A 24,228-nucleotide genomic window follows, 5' to 3' on the forward strand; every position below is an offset into this window, starting at 1 on the left:
GAAGTCAAAGACACCATTTTCCACTGACGTGAATGGGAGCATACTCTTAAGTATCCTGCCATGGCCTACATTACTCAGAACAAAACAATACAAAAAAGTCAGTGATTAAAATAAAGAGCACCCCATATTCTTGTATGGACACTGCTGATAAGGCGGCTATTGACACTGTCTACAACTTAATCCTTCTCCCACACTGAAGACAAAGGATCTGATTTCCATTTACAATAAAGCCTCTTTACAGGGCAATGTAGTGTCCTTTCAACAGGCATAGATTACATTTATGTCAGGCCCAAAGATAAAATCCCCACGGATTTCAATCTGAGCAGGATCCGGTTCCTAGTGCCATTTGCCAGGCTGCATGTTCCACCAACCTTTAGCTGTCAAATGTTCTGACAAAAATCTCAAGCAACAGGCTCACTGAACACATCAGCTATCAACTCCGATTTAACCAACTCAGAAGAACCAGTTTCTATATCAGCTGCAGGGGCCAGCCATCCAAGATTCTCAGAGGAGTTGATCATATTCTTTCAGTTCTTGAAGCTACAGAGTGAACTCAGACAGATAACTGTCTCATCCTCAAAAATATCAACATGTCAAGATACAAAATAATTTCTTTCCTGCAGTTGTCATGTTTGAGGGATATGAGCAATGTTTTATTTATTTTGATTTTGGGTATCTACCTATGCACTTCACATTAACTAAAAAATGCCCTTCACAACTAAAATCCAGAAAACATTACTGACATGCTTGGCCATAAACACACCGTGCCAGCCCACTGTGGTGATGATGATAATCTCACAATACATCAACCTATACCTTCAACCCCCTCCCCAAACACCCAAGAGAAAAGATTTGCATACATTAACATGATATATTAACTATTTTAAAGGTGTCTCAGGTTGGGCACCCAAAGCTGAGGCACCCTACATCATTATTGCATTATTGAAAATCTTGGCTATAGAATTTAGACCTTGACTAACGGTTTCGTCCCAGGGAGCACATGACTGAAGCCTAAGAGAACACATGACTTAGCCTGCCTGGTAACATTTCTGCAAATGCCTGACTGCTAGAACAAGTGGTTTTGTAAATCTGAACAGATAGACTGATCTTCAAGTAAATATTTATTTATTTATGGAAGCACCTACAGTGTGCTAGCTGCTTTCCAAACATGAAAGGACTGTCTCTGCTTCTGTGTCTTCACAATCTAAGGATATCTAAGTGCGCCCAAGTAACTAGCTGTACATTCAAATATCAACTTATGACAGTTACATCCTTTGAAAGTTTATTTCTGACATGCACAATTATATTTAGCCCAATACGCTCAGCTCCTTACTTTAGTACTGTTTAGAATTTCTTCCTAGACATTTGGAATCTCACAGCTGCCAAACACCACTCAGGTAACATACACACGTTTACCAAACATGAACACAGACAAAACGGACAAGAAGCTCCCTAACAAACCAATGGAAGAAATAACATACTGATGACAAAAGTAGTATCAAAACAAGTAGGATTTGTTAAATTTTTAAGAAACAAAACAGAATCAGATCCTCCGACAGCGTAAATCAGCATGACTCCGTTGACGTCAACGATGTAACCCAATTTACACCAACGGAGGATCTGTCCCACAATCTTTACAAGCAACTATGGAAACAGTGGAAAAAACTACAATGATCTGAAGTTAAAATAAAAAGCTGTTTGGAACGTTTTTGAATAAATGAAATTTGGTGTCAAAATATGCGGTTTCGTTGAAGCTGAAACATTTAATGGAAAATCTTTTTGTGGGTCCAGGGCTGAAAGAGAGCAAGAGACTCTCACATTCAATAGCCCAGAGGATAATGCATTGGCCTCGGGTGGTATAAGACCCACATTCCAGTCCCTGTTCTTCCCGATTCAGAGTGATCTGGGATGGAAAACTATGCTCTGAATTTGGAAGAGCAAGGACTTGAACCTGGGCCTTAACTACCAGCCTGCACGACACTTCCTCCTGAATTGAAAGTGGACATTTGGACAGGATTCCATTTTTGCAAGAACATTTGGAAGGTTTTGTTTTCATTCCAATGGGGAACAAAAACAAACTTTGAAAACCTTAGAAGTTGCTCCAGTCTGCTCTAGTTAGAAATCACAAAAAGTCAGGCACTGTAGATGATAAGGTTACCACAGCAACTTTATCTCAGCAGTCCCAACGGACAATAACCAGAGATTCAGAAATGGAGGTCCACTGGCCCCAACCATGGCCCTCAAGCCCTGCTTGCCATTTCCTCTGGACTACTGTGAGCCAGCTGGCTTCCCCATACACAGCCTGCTCAGTGGGGTTGCTGGAGTGAGCCTCCAGAGGCTGGTGGAGGAGCTGCTGGGCTCCCTCAGGCTCTGCTCCTGGGGAACTACTATGTATAGGCTCAGAAAAAACAACAGCTGATTCCCCTGATCTCTAAGTGGGATACTCCTGCTGCTCCTGTCTAATGGTCTCCTCCTCCAGCCACATGCCCAAGGGGATGGGTCTGAGGAGCTTGTAAGCTCTGAACCAATAAGGATGTACAATTAGCTAGATGTGCATGTATTCACAGGTTAAACCATGTTTTTTGCTACGTATGTCCAGGATGCAATTTCCCAATAGTTCACATTTCTGAGCTTGTTTTACAATGGGAAAAGGCATATTTTTTCACCCCCATGCTCAAAAATAGCCAATGAGGATTTAGCAGAACTTTTCCAGATACCAAACGTGGAAAACTTCAGCCGAAAAGGCATTTTTTCCCTTTTTTGGGTAGTTCAGGGTAAACATGATTTTATCATGGAAAGTGTTGTACAACTTCAACTGCAACAGTCATAACCACTGGTCACTATTCTAAATAATGAGCAAAAAATTCAACTTGAAAAGTCCTAAAAGTCACAACTTTTTTTTTTTCTTTGTGTCCGGCTATGGTTTATTGTTACACAGGAGGAATATGGCCCATTGCCATATGTCAGTTCAGCTCTGGTCTGAGGAATTTCATACCCTGTGAAATACTGCTGACATTTCAATCCACAGTAACCTATTTGCAAAGTATTCATTTGCTCCTTACTTTATGAGTATCCAATAAAAGACTGCCATTTTACAATCCATTAAAAAAGATGAAAAAATTAAATAAAATCATGAAAGACATTTGCTGGAAGTAATAAATAATTTACCTCCAATTTTCACACACTGAAAATTAAACTGGCAACTGCTCAAAAAGTTATTAAAATTATGGTGACTAAAGATATTTTGGAATCAAGTGCCAGCATTAAAATAGCTAAAACGCTGCACATAGTTTTAGGGGGGAAGTAGATTTATGCCTTAAAAAGGGGGGATTTTGTTAAGGCAGCTACCTCACTAAACTGCATGTAGTTCTATCTTATATTTGATACTAGAAGTCACAAGAGACAGAGAGACAGAGAGAAAGTGTCACACTCATAACCAGGCACTGGGATGGAGGAAGGGTTTGGCTGAACTAAATGACGGCATGTTATTATTTCTCGTAGGCCTTGTCTACACTACAGGGACAAGTCGATCTAAGCTACACAATTTGAGTTACATGAATAGCATAACTCAAGTCGACGTAGCTTAGATCTACTTACCGCAGGGTCCATGCTATGCTCTCCCATCGTCTCCCCTTACTCTTCTCGATCGGGTACAGGACTCGACGGGAGAGCGATCTGCGGTCGATTTAGCAGGTCTAGGACCCGCCAAATCGACCGCCGATGCATCGATCACCATGTGTTGATCCCCCGTAAGTGTAGGCAAGCCCTTACTACTATCACTGTATGCACAAGGCCTGCTTCTCGTTTACATCATTCTGGCAATATCAACCTCACTTTAAGGCCTGTGCACATTCCCAGAGGGGTGTAAATGGACTTAATGTGAATGAGAATAAGCCTGCATACTTCTATCTGTGTACAGACATCACATAGCTAGGACTGACAAATAATCTTGTTCAGTACTATGGCCCCAGTCCCACAATCAGATTCCTGATAGTGCAAGATGCCACATGGGTGGATCCAATCACAGGATGAGGACTTATGTCAAATGTTTTTGTTTAATGTGCACACACACACACAAAATGGTCCCATTATAAAGGAACACATCAGTTGCTTGGCCGTTGTCTCCTTCAGTTCACTCCCTTCCATTGACATTTAAATCTATGAATACATCTGTCCTTCTCACACACACAAAAATCTCACACACCCCCCAAAAAACCCACAACTGTTTCTAAATGAACATATATTTTATGCATCAGAGTTTGGAAGATTTCATTTCTCACCAATACTACCCTGTTTGTTTCAGTCTGACACCCTCCGACTGGTTAAAGGCCACTTTCTTACAGAGAAAATATGGTGTCATATATCTGTGTAAAACCAGCTCCATGAATCTGTTATAGACCATAATTTTCAAATCTGAGTAGCTTAATTAGGTATCTAAACCTATGCTTAGGCACTTGAATTAGCGGCTTGCTTTTCAGAAGAGCTGACCACCCATACCTTCTACTGAAGTCTTTGCAATATGTGGGTGCCTGACACCTAGAGAAAGGAAATCAGTGTCAGCTATAGGCTGGAGCAGATTACTTCCTGGAACAAGTAAGGAATCAGGGGCCACATTCTGATTCCTTGAGTCATACTGTGGTCCCTTGTCTGCCCTGGAGCAGTACAACTAAGAGTTGCTACTTGCTCAATGTTTGTGTCATAAATACTAGTATGGATTTGGGTGTCCATTTGAAAATCTGACCATAATCTACAGTGGTTCAGAAAACTATTTATGAAGCTAGGGACAAATCATGGTCCCAGTGCAAGGAGGTATTGCATAAACACATGATGCAGGAAATAAACAGCAACGTTTCCAGCGGACACAAAAGTTAAAGCAATACTTGAAGAACAGTGTATCCGGGTGGCAGGTTGCACAATCAGGAGATCTACAGGCTTGTGAGGTAACAGCATACTCCTCTGTTCTGCAAGCTCTCTAATGGCTGCAGATCTTCTCCTTCTCGGTGCAGAAGCTTCTGCTCCTGCTGTCTCACCGCCCTGCCACAAGGAGGAGGAGTGAGTGGTGCAGCTCCCCAAGTTGCAAGTGCAGTGGGGCACAGTGAGCTAGTATCACAGAATATCAGGGTTGGAAGAGACCTCAGGAGGTCATCTAGTCCAACCCCCTGCTCAAAGAAGGACCAATTCCCAACTAAATCCCCAAATGGCCCCCTCAAGACTGAACTCACAACCCTGGGTTTAGCAAGCCAATGCTCAAACCACTGAGCTATCCCTCCCCCCACAGAGCTATGCTTCAAACCTTGATATGTTTCTAATGTGTCCAGAGGCACCTGTGCCTGGGAAGCATGGGACAGACTTTACTCAATAGTGAGCACAGACAGTGCTGCAGATGGTTAATATTCTACAATTGTGATATTTTTGCTCAGATTCTTGACACTTGCTGAGGGTGTAAAAATTAATATTGTGTTTTTCCCAAAACAACAGGACCTACCCCATATGCAAAGCCAATTATTTTAATTTTGGAACGTTTAAAGAATTAAAAACAAAATGCAATCTTTTCCCACCCCCTTAGTTGAGCTGAGCATAAGACACTACCAAAACATAACTTGTCTTACCAGTCCCCATTGGAACCCCAACAATATCAAGCTTCCACTACAGACTGTTTGATATACTGGTGGAATTGGTAGAAGTTCAAAGGTCCTTAAACACTTTGCCGCTTGGCAGCACGTGTGAATTTAAGACCGGGAACTGGAGGACAGCAATGCAATAGCTCTGATCTCATGGAATCATGGGAAATTGCAGTGCCATGCTCTGAAGAGTCATTATTATGTTAAATCAGTCTATTCATTCAGCTCAAGATTCTATGGCCACTGCATAATATTAAGCACTTAGTTCTGCTCATGCAGTCTTTCCTAATGCATTGGGAACACTGTGTGCCCTAGTGAGGACAGTGAAGGACTGCATTAGAAATTACTAGTGATCTTAACATAAGATCCACATGTCTTAACAGCCAGCATGCCTATACAATTCACTGAAGATGTTTCCATCTGTGAATATTTCCCATTATAATCTAATCTTGTCAAACTAAATGTCCTTTTTAAAATATTTCAGAAGTTAATATTTATAATAGATATTAGGTCCTATCCTGCAGCTCTTAGAAAAAACTCCCCATTGGCTTCCAGCTCAAATTCATCTCCCAAATTGCTTTTGGGGAGGTTTGCACAACTTGAGTGCCTGCTGACACAAACATCCTCTTCCAGATTTTTGTCCTCAACATTCATGGTACAGGCCTTTGAAAGAAAAGGCAGCTAAAGCCCTAGTGACCGAAGTCATGTGGCAAGTATGACCGATTCCAGAATAAAAGGGTTTTTGAAGTTATATGCTGCAGGTGTGCTCAAGGCATTCGGCACCTGCACCATAGCTTAAATAAATAAATCCTATCTCCTAGAACTGGAAGGGACCTTGAAAGGTCATTGAGTCCAGCCCCCTGCCTTCACTAGCAGGACCAAGTACTGATTTTGCCCCAGGTTCCTAAGTGGCCCCCTCAAGGATTGAACTTACAATGCTGGGTTTAGCAGGCCAATGCTCAAACCACTGAGCTATCCCTCCCCCCTTTAGGCGAAGGAGGAATTGCTCCAGCTGCTGGACTGTCAATGACAGAGAAGAGTTTTTTCTTAATATGAGAAATTTTCATGTTCCTTTTTGGAGATGATAGTTCATGCAGGTATGAACAATCTGGCTTGGGGGGGGGGGCAGCAAAACAGTGCCTGAAAGGGACAAATCAAATGTCTTCTCTACTTAGGTTTTGGCAAGGTTTCACCCTCTGAGGTTCTGAAGGTAAATGAGTAACTTCAGACGACAACCTCGGAAATTGGTTCACACCACTTCATGGATGGTGAGGGTCAGAGGGAAAGTGCTGAAACCAGTTTTAGAGGAGGCTGTTGACACCTCCCTTAAGTAGAGCAGGGTGCCTGCTTTCCTTAAGGAAGCACCTCCTAGACCATGGCTCCAGAAACCATGTCTTGACTTGACAATCTTACCAATCATCAATTTGTATTGATCCTTTTTTCTATGGGAAAGGCGATTGGGTAGGTTTTGGATAGGCAGCTCTGACAACACATGTGGTCAATTTGGGTTAAGATTTTCACAAATGGGTGCCTAAACCTGGGTTTGGGCACATAAAATGTCCTGATTTTCAAAAGTGCTGAGCATTCAGCAGCGCCCACTGAAGTTCATGAGGGGTTCTGTTCTGTGGGCAAAACTGGACTCAGAAAGTACATAAGAACAGCCGTACCGGGTCAGACCAAAGGTCCATCTAGCCCAGTATCCTGTCTACCGACAGTGGCCAATGCCAGGTGCCCCAGAGGGAGTGAACCAACAGGCAATGATCAAGTGATCTCTCTCCTGCCATCCATCTCCATCCTCTGACAAACAGAGGACACCATTCCTTACCCATCCTGGCTAATAGCCATTAATGGACTTAACCACCATGAATTTATCCAGTTCTTTTTTAAACGCTGTTATAGTCCTAGCCTTCACAAAGTAAAAAGCACTGAGGGTACATTAACACTACTAATCCAGCAAAGCAGTAAGTAGGAGTTCATGCTCAGCACTTCCCAGGAAGCACTCAGTCATTTGTTCCTATAGGAATCAAAAAGGTCCTTGAACCAAAATAACACATTCCATCCAACTTCCTTGAGGTTCATCTTTCATATTTGATGTGTGCTCTTCATAATTCTAATTTTTGCAACAAGGCAAAAAATTGGGGGGTATTCAGAATATTGTCATTTAAAATGGACACTCCAGAAATAAGCCCACTAAAGAACACTAATTATCTCCAGCCTTACATCCTCAGACTTCTTGTTTATATGTTACATGTAATTAAAAAAAAAAAAAACCCACACAACATTTAACTCCAGCCTCTTAAATGCACAGGGTCAAATGCTCTGCGAGTGTTAACTGGTGCAGCGCTAGAATTTGATCCATAATTATCTAATGTGTTTAGCAATGCATATAGAAATTTTATTATATATATATATAAAAATATGTGTGTGTGTGTATATATATATATATAATTTGAATAGTATTCTTGTATAGTTTTGTGAGGTACTGTGCGATGATTAGCTGATTTGATATTTTTAAGTATCACAATTTAAATATATATTAGTGCTTTTTTAATAAGCTAAAAAAGGTTGAGTATGTAATCTGCTTTGAATTCGCTCTCCATCTGGAATGCTGAAATCTGAAGACTAATTTTAACTTACAATTGTCATTAAGTTACTAAATAATGTAGTATTAGAAGGTCAAAATTGAGGATGTGCATTCCCGTGTGATTTTCAGTTCTTTAATGTATGCGTTAAAGTGACAGTACGGTTGAATTGAAAAAGTGTGTAGGTTAACGATTGTTTTAAGGTGGTTGTGGTCTAGCGTTGCAATAACAATTGGCTACTAAAGCTTGGAAATGGGTATCAAGTTGGGTGTGATCGTTGCCTTAACTTATTACTTCCTTGCTTTTTTAAGCTTACAGTGTTGTGAGACAACAACTGTGTATCCTCAAAACTAAGTTAATGGCACGTTCTGTGGGAATCTAAATGTATGTAACATCCCCATCACTTCCCCCCCACACACACACACTTCCAAAAACATTCTTATGTCTCCTTCAAGAGAACTACTGATACTGTATCAGCTCTCTTTTTATTTAGATATTTATTACATATTTGCGTGAAGAATCGGGCCAATGTTTTTGAAAGCACATTTAACTATACCATATGCCTACATAAATGATCCCTATCAAACAAGTTGTAGAATAATGCACTGGTTCATTCTGTTCTGTTTTTCCTTCTTTCTCAATGCGTTTATGTATATTTATCCAATTTGTTCTGTTCTTCTTGCCAAATTGCAGGTTTGAGATCTCAACTATGCAGGGGCAGCTGTGCTATTGTTGATGTCTTACAAAACAGAGGTCACAGACTGAGCCCATATCACTAGAACAAATGACAGCTGCATGTTAACCATTATGGTATGGCCATGCAATGATCAGGGTTCATGGACCTCTGAAAGTAAGAATAAATCTTACCATGCCCTTTGGATAACATGAATTTAAATCTCATTTTAAGAAGTTATTTTTGTGCAAATTAGCCTATTCCAAAATATATACATAAATTCAAACCAGCAAGTGACCTTTTTTCCTCCCACCCTTTACTGAAAAAGAACTTTAAAACAACCAACAACATGAACATATGAAAAATCAAACAACATTTGACCGGGAAGTCCAATCCCTTATGTATACAGCTAATGTTAGTTTTTCTCTTTGCTGCAATTGATAAGAATTTCCAGCTGTTCCAGGCTGTGAAGTCATATATCAAACAAAGAAATACACTAACACAAGACATTGTGTCTTTCAAAGAAGGTTGTTTCCAAACCCATCTCAGCAACTTCAAATAATGAAACATCTGGGCGGGACTAGTTCAAATGCCCTTTGTTTGGCATCTCCAAACAATCTCCAAAGCTTGAGAGTCCAGGCCTATCTGCCCCATGGGTGGCCTGATATATATTCCCTCCTTCCCTGCTGCCTTTCAGACCAAAATCCAAGCATCCAAAGTTGTTGTTTTTTTAAAAATGTTTCTTAGGACTAAACATGTTTGTTGAAATGCCAACGAAGAGGGAACGCAATAGACAGAGCAGACTAATGAGATGAGGCACATGTCCATAGATACAGCTCTGAGACTAAACAGCTGGCTTCGAGGCTGTCTGTCTAGGGCTACTTCACCAGTGTGGTGTTAATTATTTAAAAGAGAGAACTGGGGAAACGACCGCCACATCTGTCACCCACACACAGGCAGAACCTTCACTCATTGCAGGACCAGATGTGTTTATTTGAAACATATACTAACTAGCTATTTAATGGGTTAGAATCCTTAGCCAAAAGTTAATTAGGCAAACATATTAAACATCAGTCACCTTACGCGGCAGCACTTTTTTTTTTTTTTTTTTTTTAAACTTTAATCAGTTTTCATACGAGGTCTTAACACCCACATGGGGAAAAAAAAAATAAGGAAAACAAAGCAAAACCACCAGACAATGAAGTGACAGTGATATACTGAATACTTACAAATATAAAATGGATGCCATATGTTAACATCCCATGAAAACAGCAATACACCAGGTGATTTTTTAAGGACACAAAAGAAGCTGTCTCTTGAATTCTTTAAATAATACAGACAGAGACAAGTACCTGTCCCAGACCTGAGAAAGAGCTCTGTGTGAGCTTCAAAGCTTCTCTCTTTCACCAATAGATGTTGGTCCAGTAAAAGGTATTACCTCACGCACCTCGGCTCTATAATATCCTGGGAACAACATGGCTACAACTACACTTTAAATAATACACTAATATGTGGAGGAAGAAAGGGAAGGTTTACATCTACAGGTAACTGTTAAAGTGTCTACTACTCGAGTAATCTGAAGTAATTGGGAGGTAAAGTTTTACTTAGCAGAGCCAAGTCAGAAACTTTATAAAGGATGATTGCTCTGGTTCAGCATATATTATACATATCCCAGAAGATACAAGCACTACTATGGCAGTCTGCCTGTGTAATGAACTTACCACAAATGTGACTGGCCAATGTAACATGCTGTTGTTATGCAGGAGATTAAATTCAGAAGCAATTTTAAAATTCTGGCTCCCAGACTAGTGTCACTGAAAGCAGGAATGGGGCACAGATATGACATGCTTCATTTCCAAGAAGAGTCCAAGGGGATGGAAAAGGGAAGCCAGTATCCTTCAGCAGCAACTATCCCTGCCAGCTATTTTATGGAACACCTTTCAGCTGACCGCGAATGACCTCACCGCACATTAAGCAGGCGGCACCCTTTTGTCTGGGTTGTCAGAAAAGGTGTGTTCCCCTTTAAGGAGGAGGAAGCCAGAGAGCTACCTGCTACATGGAGGCAGCTCCATACCAGGTCAGCATGGGGACACTGACCTAGGTTTTCCCTCCCAAGTGACAGGGAGAGAAAGGGGCTATTTATGCCCACATCTGTGCAGCAAAAACCCGCTTTTTTTCACCTGGACCAAGCTGATCAGCCCACCCCTCCCCGCCATGGAAATAATTGAAATACCAGGTTTCATCATGAACAGTTGTGGCCATTATGCTAGTTGCTCCTTCCTCAGGAGGCTGAGAAAGAATTTTTTCCCCTCACCACCAGATTGGCCAATGTGAGGTGGGGGTTTTTCACCTTCCCCGCAGTGGGTTGGGGGTATAATGGGGAGTTAGGTTATGATATCGCAACTCATTAGGTAAGCTTGGGGTAGCTGTCCAGTGCAGGTACTCCATCGGGAATGGATACGGTGATCAGACAAAATGGACTGGGAAAGGATTTAAAGGCAGGATTCTTTAAAGGACCAAAAACGGCGGCGGTGGGAGGGTGTCCACCTATGAGCAATCTCCCCCTCTTTCTATAGTCCCCCCTTAACTCTCATTCAAAGGGAGGATTGACGAGGTCCCAGCAGTGGGTACGCTGGGGACCAGGATGAATAAGGGCAAGGGCTGGCAGCAGCCCCCCGGGTATATGCAAATGATTATGGAATTACCTCCACTGTACAGTTTTATCTGCCCAGACATTTAGGAACAAAGTGCAGCATAATTAAACCACATCCAGTCTCCTGTCCTTCTTCCAGCATAGCCGGACAATGAGGACAGTTGTCTGTAAACCAGATTGGAGCAGTCACAGTATCAAGTACCTCAATGCATACATGTCAGCCGTGTCTGGCTTTGCAGCACACATTAACCTACTCTTCTTCCTAAGTCTGGTGCTGCATGCCAACCCCTGAAACTAGATTTCGAAATCAGAAAGCAGGGCTCAAAATACCAACACTTAGCTTTTTACCTAACACTTTTCACTGATAGGCTTCAAGGAACTATACAAAGAAAGGGAAGTGCAAAGCAATGGTGGGGTGAGAGTTGTATGCTTCCACTTACGTAATGCTCATTTACTGGGCACAGAGGTTTGGTGGAGACAGCCCCAGTTACTGGAGTGGGTTTGGGGTGGAATCTTGCTGGAGTTTTTCTGCTGGTTTTGTTTTTCTTGCATTGTTTCTTTAAATAAATGTCAAAGGTGCTCAGCGTAGCAGACAGTTATTGTAGATGGCAATAAATAAATTCATTTTAAATAGGAGTACTTGTGGCACCTTAGAGACTAACAAATTTATTTGAGCATAAGCTTTCGTGGGCTACAGCCCACTTCATCAGATGCATAGAATGGAACATATAGTAAGAAAATATATATACATACAGAGAACATGAAAAGGTGGAAGTTACCATACCCACTGCAAGAGGCTAATTAATTAAGATGAGCTATTATCAGCAGGAGAAAAAAAAACGTTTGTAGTGATAATCAAGATGGCCCATTTTAGACAGTTGACAAGAAGGTGTGAGGATACTTAACATAGGGAAATAGATTCAATATGTGTAATGACCCAGCCACTCCCAGTCTCTATTCAAACCCAAGTTAATGGTATCTAGTTTGCATATTAATTCAAGCTCAGCAGTTTCTCGTTGGAGTCTGTTTTTGAAGCTTTTCTGTTGCAAAATTGCCACCTTTAAGTCTGTTACTGAGTGACCAGAGAGGCTGAAGTGTTCTCCTACTGGTTTTTGAATGTCATGATTCCTGATGTCAGATTTGTGTCCATTTATTCTACTGCGTTGAGACTGTCCGGTTTGGCCAATGTACATGGCAGAGGGACATTGCTGGCACATGATGGCATATATCACATTGGTGGATGTGCAGGTGAACGAGCCCCTGATGGCGTGGCTAATATGATTAGGTCCTATGATGGTGTCATTTGAATAAATATGTGGACAGAGTTGGCATTGGGTTTTGTTGCAAGGATAGGTTCCTGGGTTAGTGTTTTTGTTGTGTGGTTGCTGGTGAGTATTTGCTTCAGGTTGGGGGGCTGTCTGTAAGCGAGGACTGGTCTGTCTTCCAAGATCTGTGAGAGTGAGGGATCATCTTTCAGGATAGGTTGTAGTCTAAAATGGGCCATCTTGATTATCACTACAAAAGTTTTTTTTCTCCTGCTGATAATAGTTGATCTTAATTAATTAGCCTCTTACAGTTGGTATGGCTACTTCCACTTTTTCATGTTCTCTGTATGTATATATATCTTCTTACTATATGTTCCATTCTATGTATCTGATGAAGTGGGCTGTAGCCCACGAAAGCTTATGCTCAAATAAATTTGTTAGTCTCTAAGGTGCCACAAGTACTCCTGTTCTTTTTGCGGATACAGACTAACACAGCTGCTACTCTGAAACCTGTCATTTTAAATAGACTCTCACTGTATATTATTTTCAACTGATTTCAGTTAAAATGAAGCTGTGACCACAGAAGATAGAACAGTGTCAGGACAGAACTCGGGCCAAATCCTCAGAGTGTATCTCAATTCCATTGGTTACAATGTGAGTAAGGCACATAAATAGGATCTGGGCCTCACAGAAAGCCCCTAGTTCAGAAATCACCTCCATCATTCCATTCCTTGGGCCAAATAAAGCTAGGAGCCACTACCACGTGTCAGCGTTCCATAGGCCCCAATTCAGAAATTTTTTTAAAAGACCTGCTCAATGGTAAGCATGTGCTTAATTCCCATTGATTTCAATAGAACTGAAGCACCCTCCCAGGGCGTGAGCGTGGAAGTGTGTACCACTACCTACATTCCAATCCAGGGGTATGCAGACTCACTCAAATCTGCCGGACTTCTTATTTGAAGAATGGTGTAAAACAATACAGTATAAGGAAAGGGGAAGAAGAAGAGGGACTATGTGGTTCAAAGGCAGGGACTGGGCAGCTCAAGAGGCTGCAAATGGGATACGGAGCTTTTCAACGCTCCATCACCAATTTCAATCCTGCCCAGCTCAATAGTGAGGGAAAGTCATTGCCACCGAATGGCTACTGGGTGCCCTTTGTGACACAAGTGGACACATACAATCACAGAAATGTAGGGCTGAAAGGGACCTTGAGAGGTCAACTAGTCCATCCCACTGTGCTGAGGCAGGACCAAGTCAACCTAGACCATCCCTGACTAGGTGTTTGGCCAACCTGTTCTTAAAAGCCTCCAGTGACGGGGACACCAAAACCTCCCTTGGAAGCCTGTTCCAGGGCTTAACTATATTCTCAGCCCAGCTCTTAGGGTATGTGTACACTGCAATTAGACACCCACTGGTGGTACCGTGCCAGCTGACTCAGGCTCACGGAGCTCGGGCTCGCAGGGCTGTTTAATTGTGGTGTAGACATTCAGGCTACGGCTGCAGCCCGAGCTCTGGGACTCTCCCATCTTGCAGGGTCCTAGATCCCATGTTCCAGCCCAAGCCCAAATGTCTGCACTGCAATTAAACAGCCCCATAGCCCGAGCCCCGAAAGCCCAAGTCAGCTGACACAGGCCGGCTGCGGGTTTTTAATTGCAGTGTAGACCTGCCCTGAGTGAACCAGCACACACATTCAGACCCACAAAAATGCACAATTCTCCATACCAAACAGGCTGAAGGCTGAATGGTCATGGAGGCTGAAAGACCTTCTCACCCCTATAATTAAACTCCCCTGGGTCAAAGTTTGGTGCATTATATGTACCAAAGAGCTGTAATTGTTCTACGCATAAAGGATTTTGCTCTGTGGACAAGGACCCAGGAGATGTAGGTAAAATTCACAGTTCTGCCACAGACTCCCTGTGTGATCTTGGGAAAATCACTTAAATCTCCCCATGCCTCAATTCCCCCATCTGTAAAATGGGGACTTCCCTTCTCCCACCCTTCTCCTCTCCTGACCATGTAGATTGTCAGTTCTTCAAGGCAGGGACTGTCTCTACTCTGTGTCTGCACAGTGACCAGCACAATGGAGCTCCCATCTAAGTTGAGGTCTCTAGACGTTAAGACAATACAAAATAATAACATTAATAACTTGGTTTATTAATTTGGCTCCTTCCATAATTACTAAATTTGCATTTTTTTAAAGTGCTAGATAGGCAAGGCCCTTCGTTTTCAGTTTTTACTGATTTTTACCAGAACATTTCCAGGTTTTACAAAAGCTATCCTTAATTGTTTTAACCCAATTTTCACCCAAGTTTTGGACCACGAAAGCACATTAGGTAGATGTGTTTATGAACTGTGCTGCTTCCTGCATCCTCAGTGTCCCACCTGGCTGATGTGGAGAGACTATTTTTTAGGACTGCAGGAGAGAGAGCCTTAGAAGAGACCATTTGAAAAAACTGCTGTGAGTGTACAGTACTGTCAGAGAAAAACACAGTTCTCACTCTCTTGTTGGGTGCAGCAAAGTCAGATACTTTATTATCTTTTGGAATTTATACTGAAGCCCCTTATATCAAGCGTAACAGTAAACTATTTTTAAAAGAAAATATAAAATAAAGGCTCAAACTGCTTTTACTTTCAATATTCTTATTTTTCTCTATTTGTTGGTTTTTGTTCTGGCCTCCTGTCCCCAAATATTAACCTCAATATTTATCCCAAAAACTGTGAAGTTAATTTTTTGCACTGATTTTCATCTATTTTTTAATTTTTGTAATAAACACTGATAAATTTCAGAGACATTTTAAACAAAATAAAAGCCAGAAATGAAAGGCTTTATACATACGTGACTCAGAGCAAAAAGCCAGTAAACCTTTTGCTGAGAGCAGTTAATTCTTTCTTAAATCTGTGCTTCAGGGATGCAAGTAGCACGTTCCCACAAACTTTCACTACAGACCACAGGGTGAGAAAATACATAGGCCTGTCTGTGTTGTCACATGCCACCAAAAAACAGAAAAGAAAATAAGTGGGTCGGTCCAGGTTTGAGGATAAACTGTTTAAATAAAAGAGAACAACAAAGATCAAGAGAAAGGGAGGAACCTGCAAAAAGGAAAAGCAAGATGGTCCTTAACCAGCAAGGACCTAATAAGACTATGTAGAACTTATTTTCTAATAAGTTCAACAGAAATTAGGAGAAATAATTGGATTTCTCAAGGGAAAATGACAGTAGAATATTTGTTTTTCATCCTAGAAAACAGTTTTAGAAATTTGTAAGATATTGTACACTGGGAATAGGAAAAAAATTAGACTTCAAAGTCCTAAATAGGCTATGTTATGAAATCCTCTATAACTAACATACAGGCTTTTTGTCTGTATTATTTAACTCAGATTTTTTTCTTACTCTTTTCTGTGATTTTTCTATATGAAAGGGTTGAGACATAACTGAATTACAAAGAAATGGTCAAGGGAAGGAAGAGAGACGGTCCAAAAGAGAGAAACATTAAAATTAAGGACCTGAGGAATGGTAGTGTAAGGCAGCACAATGCTGTTTTTGTTTCATAGGTCCTTCTGAGCTTCCCTAGCATTCACAAGTGAGTGAAAAACAAATGAAGCAGCTGTTGTCAACAGGAAGAACAAAGATTTCAATGACACAAGGTCCTCTTGTTGGGGAGTCTGGTTAATATCCAACTAAAAGCATGTTCAGAATTGGTACTTGCAGTTCAAAAATATCAAACCAAGTGCTCAGCACTAGCTGGTTCATGCAATCTTAGCGGCATGCAAGATCATTTTCCACTACGTTTGTTACCCTTTGGGGACAATTAACTATTATAAAAGTTTTTTAAAAGAGCCCAAGCGATATTTCAATGACCTCCTGTGTTTTACATGACTTACTTGCTAATTTGTTTCATTTTCCCTAGCTAATTACTGGGGTAACGTGTGTACAAAATACCTTTAAAATTATTTACAAAAAAAACTATACTATCTTGTGCTCCTTCCCATGATCTTCAAACTGTTCACTATATATTAAAAACAAACTGATCAGCTGTAACAATTTAAAGCCTCCCTCTCCTACATGCCTCCATGTGTAAATGTTTTGCAAACTAAAGCCTGAAATGTAAGAAAGATGTTCCAAAACTGCAACTGAAGTAGAATTTGGGGGATCCATACAGTAGAACTTTTATCTTCCTACCCCACCAAAACAACAACACTTGACTTGGATTTTCCTTTCCCTTTGTCTTAGACCACTAGAGCAATTCATTTTGTTCAGGACATAGTAAGCGATAGACCCTAAAAATGAAGCCAACATCACTTGAAGACAGAGTAAGTCAGGTCATTATAACCACAGCATGCAGCACAGTCAGAGAACGTTATTGCAACAAGGTCTCCGTAAGCTCAGGGGAGCAAGAGTACTAAGGCTGCCCCTACACTCAGACAAACCAGTCTACGTCTGAATTGATCTATTAATTTGGGTGCTCTGCTTTGTTCATAAAAGCAAACAGATTCTGCCACTTTTACTTATGCTGAACAGTACTTAACGCCGCACAAGAAATCCCACTGAAATCAATGGGAATATGCAAAGTAAAGGAAACTCAATGGAAGGGTGTGGCAGAATCTGGCCCAAATAATTTAAAGATGGAAAACACCTAGTACCTCTGCCAACGTATCTCCCTGAAAACGCAAGTTTGTTCCCTTCTGTACGTTTACCAGTGGTTTGTCCCAAGTGATGCAGCTTCCACCAGTTCCCTTAGGCAATGCCAGTCTGATAACTCTGGCTGCCAGCAAGATTGTCCTGATATTCATCATAAACCTCTTCTTTCTTAATTTTGGCCCATTACTCCTAGTTACATCCCCTTTCTTCACAGGTCAATCCCTTTCCTCGTCCCTGAAATCTGTCTAGTTTGTCAGTAGCTTTCTGATAATGAAGTTCCCACAACTGAATGCAACATCTCCAGATGTAGACTGTATAAAGAGGAATTATCATTTCACTTCTCCATAATATGATGTGCCTCTGGGCCTGCAACTCAAAATGGCATTGACCTTTTGGGCTGCCAGGTAATTTCAGATATAATTTGCCATCTTCCATCACTCTAAGTCTCTTCAATATTGCTGCTTTTTTAGGTTTCTCCCACCATCGAACATCTGTATTTTGCTTTATCTCATCCCAGAGACACTAGCTTGCATTTTCCCAAACTGAATTTTGTTTTCTTATTTTTGCTACTGTTGCTAAAGTCTTTAAATGCCACTGTAATATTTTTCTGTCTTCATATACAAAACCTTCCTGTTTAGAGTCATTTGAAAATTGCATTAATAAGCCTCACTTCAAGATCATTAATAAAATTATTAAATAAGATCAGGCCTTTCAGAGTTCCCTTCTTTTATTTTTGTCACTATTACCCACCCACACACACACATACTCACATGCTTATTAGCTATTCAGCAAGGTACTTAAACACATAACCAATTTTAAATATGTGAGCAACACCATGCCTTCAATAGAACTATTCAATGTGTTTAAAGTTAGGCATACGCTTAAATACCTTGCTGAACTGAGACCTAAATTCTTATTTCACATTATGGAATGAGCTAAGTACAAACACGCTATGTCAGTTTAAATGCAGAATATGTAAAGCACAGTATCCGTTTTGGAAGCACGCCAATGATGCTGCAGCTACATTATGGGAAGCCCTGTACTTCTCTGCCAGTCTATTTTGATTGCAAAGATTACTCTACAACCTCTCAATTACTTCCATTTAAACAAAAGTCTGGGATTCGCTGCACAGGCCAAATCCTGCTTGTCCTATTTACAGCAATACTTGCATGAGTAAACCAAGCAGGATTTTAGCCTGAAGAGCTTGCACATCCAAAATCTATTACTGTAATCGTTCAGTGAGAAACTGGAGTAGACATAACTCATGTAAACCAGGAAATGGAACTTTTATGTCAGTAGATATTTACTCAGATTGTTTAATTTCAATCAAATACTGTACTGTGTGAGAGCACTGCTTCAATTTCAAAGTTATTTGATCTTATTATTGCCATCTACTCTGCCTACACATCAGCTGAAATGCGGAAACTGAGTTGAGATGAATTCCAAAGCAGTTTAAGATGCTAAAAAGGTAGAAAAATATGGTCTTGATTCTGGTCCCATTGAAGTCAATGGGAATTTTGCCACTGACTTCAAAGGATGAGAACCCTTTGTTTGTGCTGGATACAACTACAAATATCGTTTCAAAGCCTGCATTTGAAAAACTGCCTATTAAAGGAGTAGAAATAAAAAGAGATATTAATAACAATAATTTATTTTAAAACAGACATCTGTTCCTCCTGTACAAGCCTACGAAAAGCTGAGTCAAAGGTTCTGGGTTTTCTCTGCAAGGATTGATGACATCAGAAATATCTGCAGCAAGGAAGGAAGGAAGGAAGGAAGGAAGGGGAAATCTCTGCTCTGCTTTAGATGCTTATGATATCCTGCAGCTACAGAAGGAGAATCATGGAAAATTAAGTTCAGGCTTTGGCAGGTAAAAAGAAGAGGAGATGGTTTTCAAATATTTTATTTAAAAATGTAATTGGGTATCATTTTTTTAAAAACTCTAAGGGTCAGACATTTGGGCAGAAGCAGCCAGGGTTTATATTAGCATCAGCTGACATAAAACCAGGCACAGGTCCCTGCGAGCCCCAAATCTGCTGGGGGAAAGGGAAGGTTAGAACATAAGAACGGCCGTACCGGGTCAGACCAAAGGTCCATCTAGCCCAGTATCCTGTCTACCGACAGTGGCCAATGCCAGGTGCCCCAGAGGGAGTGGACCAACAGGCAATGATCAAGTGATCTCTCTCCTGCCATCCATCTCCATCCTCTGACAAACAGAGGCTAGGGACACCATTCCTTACCCATCCTGGCTAATAGCCATTAATGGACTTAACCACCATGAATTTATCCAGTTCTCTTTTAAACGCTGTTATAGTCCTAGCCTTCACAACCTCCTCAGATAAGGAGTTCCACAAGTTGACTGTGTGCTGCGTGAAGAAGAATTTCCTTTTATTTGTTTTAAACCTGCTGCCTATTAATTTCATTTGGTGACCCCTAGTTCTTGTATTATGGGAATAAGTAAATAACTTTTCCTTATCCACTTTCTCCACATCATTCATGATTTTATATACCTCTATCATAACCCCCCTTAGTCTCCTCTTTTCCAAGCTGAAGAGTCCTAGCCTCTTTAATCTCTCCTCATATGGGACCCGTTCCAAACCCCTAATCATTTTAGTTGCCCTTTTCTGAACCTTTTCTAGTGCCAGTATATCTTTTTTTAGATGAGGAGACCACTTCTGTACGCAGTATTCGAGATGTGGGCGTACCATCGATTTATATAAGGGCAATAATATATTCTCAGTCTTATTCTCTATCCCCTTTTTAATGATCCCTAACATCCTGTTTGCTTTTTTGACCACCTCTGCACACTGCGCGGACATCTTCAGAGAACTATCCACGATGACTCCAAGATCTTTTTCCTGACTTGTTGTAGCTAAATTAGCCCCCATCATAGTGTATGTATAGTTGGGGTTATTTTTTCCAATGTGCATTACTTTACATTTATCCACATTACATTTATCTGTGTCACAATGCAACCTCCATCCCCACCAGGAGGCCCACTAGGGACCAGCACAGTGCAAAACATGGATAACGGTGGCTGGGAAGGAAGCATGGTCAGGACAAATGGGGTTCAGTGCACGCCACCAGATGGGCTCCTATGGATCCCTCAACAGGAATTAGAACTGTCCCTTATGGACAGAGAAGAAAATGTAGGGCAAATGGCAATTTACACCTCCTTGTGCCCACTTGGTGAATCTGGAATGAATGGTTCAACGCCACTAGTTTACACCAGGGACGAGCTTGGCCCTAAATGTAGAGTCTGTAACTGCTCTGAGTTATTGATCAGTTTTTGGTTTCAACTCAATTCACCTTTAAATTAAAAAGAAACAAGAATCATCAAATAGAAACACTCAGGTAAAACTCATCGCTATTCTGCTGACCTCCTCTGCTCAGGGATGAATTTCACCCTCACTGAATTTAAGTCCCAATGTAGCTGTTTTCATGGTGGCTTAAGTGGTGCAGAGGCCTCATGCCTTCTGCACAGATGTGAATTTCACCCTGAGCTCTTAGTTACGCATAACATAGTGCTTTGTATTTACAGATATAAAAATCCCAAGTCACATCTCCTTTTAGCACACCAAAAAAAGTTAGTCTGGGTACAAACATCATTTTGCATACCATCAATATTGTGATGAAGAGGTATTTTGTACGCAGTTAAGTTGTATCACTACACTGCCACATCAGCTCACACTGCCACATCAGCTCACACTGCCATATCGGCCTGCTTCATGCTGCTATCTAAAAACATACCACTTTGTAAGAAATGCCACACTATAAATCTACAGGCAGTATTTTGTGGGTATCTAACAAACTACAGCCAGCAGCCAGATATAGAGAGAACTAAAATATGTTCTGGCATTAATCCAATAAAACCAGTGGTTTGCCAACCAAATGGATTTATTTTAAGAATTTTTTGCAGCTCTCAAGCTCCATATAGATGTTCCCATACTTATAAAAGTTTTTAATTCATCAGCCTACAAAAATTAAAAATTGTGTAAGTGCCAAATAGCAAAAACGAAGGGAAACGACTGTATTCCCCCCATCCACATAGGAAACAACTCAAGGCAAGTTAAATTGCAAAATGAACTTAGTCTGATATTTTGTTGTACTTAATCTATATAACGTTTCTAATTCCATTAAAAAGAACTCCAGAAGACAGCATGCAGACTGCTGCTACATTAGGAAGTAATATTAGATCCACTACATAAGGAATTACTGGGAGGTATCCAGCAATAGTCTGAGCTGTGCCAATGGAAAGTCAAGAGTTCAAATATGTACATTTCTTTCATAGCTGTCAGTCTTCTGACTTGCAGTGTACTGCTTATCTTTAGGCCAAAACCTGTGACTTTTTCTTCCATGCAGTGTTTTGGACGTACATGTTATAGCTGGATAACTTTTCCAAAGTGGTGCTACATAGAATCTGTACATATTTTAATCTACAGCTTGTATTTCCTCTGAAAGCTGCTGGAAAGAACTGCCCTGCAGTTAGGTACTTTGTTTGCCTTGCAATTACAATATGGCATGTGACACTTCACAGCCCAACAAGCCCTTCCCTGAACAACAAAATTACAGCATGTTCAAATACTTTACACTGTGCATTTCATGTTCAACTGGCATAGTGTCAGGCTAGTACTAGATACGGTGGTGATTAGGTACAAGTTCAGAATTTCCTGTGTTTAGGCCACATTGTGGGCCTGAGTTACCAGTGCATTACTCCAGTTTTAAGCTAGTTAACACATGCCTGGTGAGGAGGGGATAAGTTTTTAAACCCGATTAATTTATGCCTTCCTGGTGATAAAATTGGTTTTCTCATAGCTCTGCGTGGTGTCAATTCATCTTAGCTGAGATCAAAATTTGATGAGATCTGCTATGGCTGCAGATTCAGGGCCTTATTGGCTGCCGCATTACACCAGTGATATGCCAGCAAAAAACTCCACTGAAATCAATGGGAATTACACTGGAGTCATATCCAAGCAGAACAGCTCTAACAAACTGACATCTCGGTTACGACAAATCAACATCACATACAGTTATGAAAAAGCAAATTTTATTATCAGGACTTCATAATAACTGGATTACAAACTCATCCCCTCTCCCCAAAACCTAATTCTCGACATTTCTCCATCCTTATAAAATAATGCAAGCTCCCTCTCACCCCTCCACTGCAGTTCATCCCTTGAAAGTATTTTAGTCTATTCATTTGCAACTTTTCTCCTCCAAACCACCATTCAATATACAAAACAGATGTGTATCCAATGGTCAGTTATTAGTAGGGCAGGGCAGTACCTGGGGCTAAAAAGAGCCAGGCTGTCAGTAAGCAGGGGAGAGCTGCCAGAGGCAGGAACAGCAGAAGTTCCCTGGGAGAGGCTGCCAAAGTCCCGTGGGAGGGGAGGCAGTGGGAAGCTGGAGTAATGCAGGAAAAAAGCAGAAAGCTCTGGCAGGCAGTGCTCCGTTAAAAGAGCACAGAAGAATCCTACAAAGGTCCTGAAACAGGAGGGACTGGGAAAGGCAAAGACTGAGAGCTGTAACCCAGGGTGTTTTTGCGTTTGCTAAGTAAAACCGAGCCTAGAAAGAGCCTCTGGGTGTGACACTGGATCCTTCATGGGTTGCAGATAAGCCAGCACCTTACACATGCTGATTCAGTGAAACATTTTAAGCACATGCTTCAGTGCCAGTGAAGCCCCCTAAGCAGTAAACTACTGTGCTGAGTACTGGCTTAGTAACCGAAAGCTCATCCCAAACTCCTCTTTCCTACTGTAGTAGTTGTTCTCCTCCAAGGGTTAATGGTCTGAGAGTCTTCCCCCTCTTACAGTGTAAAGACCTGACAGCTAATTATAATCTCCACACAGTTCTGATTCCTGATGAGCATGGTAGCATTAAACAGGAAACCTAACTACAGGAAATTAAGTTTAAGCGAAAGTGATCTTAAAAGCCTAGGGCATCTCTGAATTTGGGAGGTGGAGATCTCAAGGCTGTAGAAATAACATCCAGCCAGTGACATCTAGAATAAGGCTAGTTTAGCCATGATGTTGTTAGAAGACTGCTGCAGTTGTTAAATTAGTGCCTCCTTTTATCATTACATGTTGAGCAGTGGTACATATCCTGACACATAATTTTAATAATAGCTTGTAAGTGTCACTGATAATGTAAGAGGTTTAACAATGAGCTCAAAGATTATCCAGAAGAAAGCATCTTAAATCCTATTAAAGAGTAGCTAATCTGCATAAAACTTATGACAAGCCAGACCTTTTCAGGGTTTAATAAACTAGCTGAATATTCATTTTTAAAGCACCGTCCAAATCAGTTTGGACGCAGATGACTATTTAAAGCCCATTCCAAAGCTGGAAATAACACCAGGGAAATAACACAAGATAGAAAAATAGAACTGCCTTTAGCCAAAACCCCACACAATTAAATTCAGCATCCGTGAATATACAAGATACAGAACAAAGCTTTCACCAAATACTTACTGGCCACTTTTATGTAGGACGGGTGCTGGACAGAGCATAAAAGTGGATTCCACTGTTACTGGTTTTTCATCTGAAAAAGAAAGCATCACATGAGCTCAACATATTGCACTATAGTCACATGGGAAGCTGACATGTCTGAATATGATGCAATCTAGTTTTCTTCAATGAATTTTGGATATTGATTTGATTCAAAGCTGCCCTGACTTGTAAGTTATTAAGGCCTCAATTGAGGAAAGCACTTATGTTTAAATCCACAGGACAACACTTACGCCCAGGCTTAACTTTAAGTGCCACTGACTGCTTAAAGTTAAGTGTGAGCTTTAGT

At 40.9% G+C, this 24,228-nt stretch overlaps 1 protein-coding gene across 1 annotated transcript in view; it reads right to left on the bottom strand.

Moving 5' to 3' along the window:
- The window catches only part of ANTXR2 (ANTXR cell adhesion molecule 2), a 109,386-nt gene that overhangs the window by 43,224 nt on the left and 41,934 nt on the right, over positions 1-24,228 (bottom strand). Inside the window, exon 8 of the mRNA XM_065405127.1 lies at positions 23,904-23,973. Coding sequence (XP_065261199.1) covers positions 23,904-23,973 — 70 coding nt within the window. The remainder of the gene's footprint in view (positions 1-23,903; positions 23,974-24,228) is intronic.

Source organism: Emys orbicularis, chromosome 5 (assembly GCF_028017835.1).
Source record: "Emys orbicularis isolate rEmyOrb1 chromosome 5, rEmyOrb1.hap1, whole genome shotgun sequence".
Taxonomy (NCBI): domain Eukaryota; kingdom Metazoa; phylum Chordata; order Testudines; family Emydidae; genus Emys; species Emys orbicularis.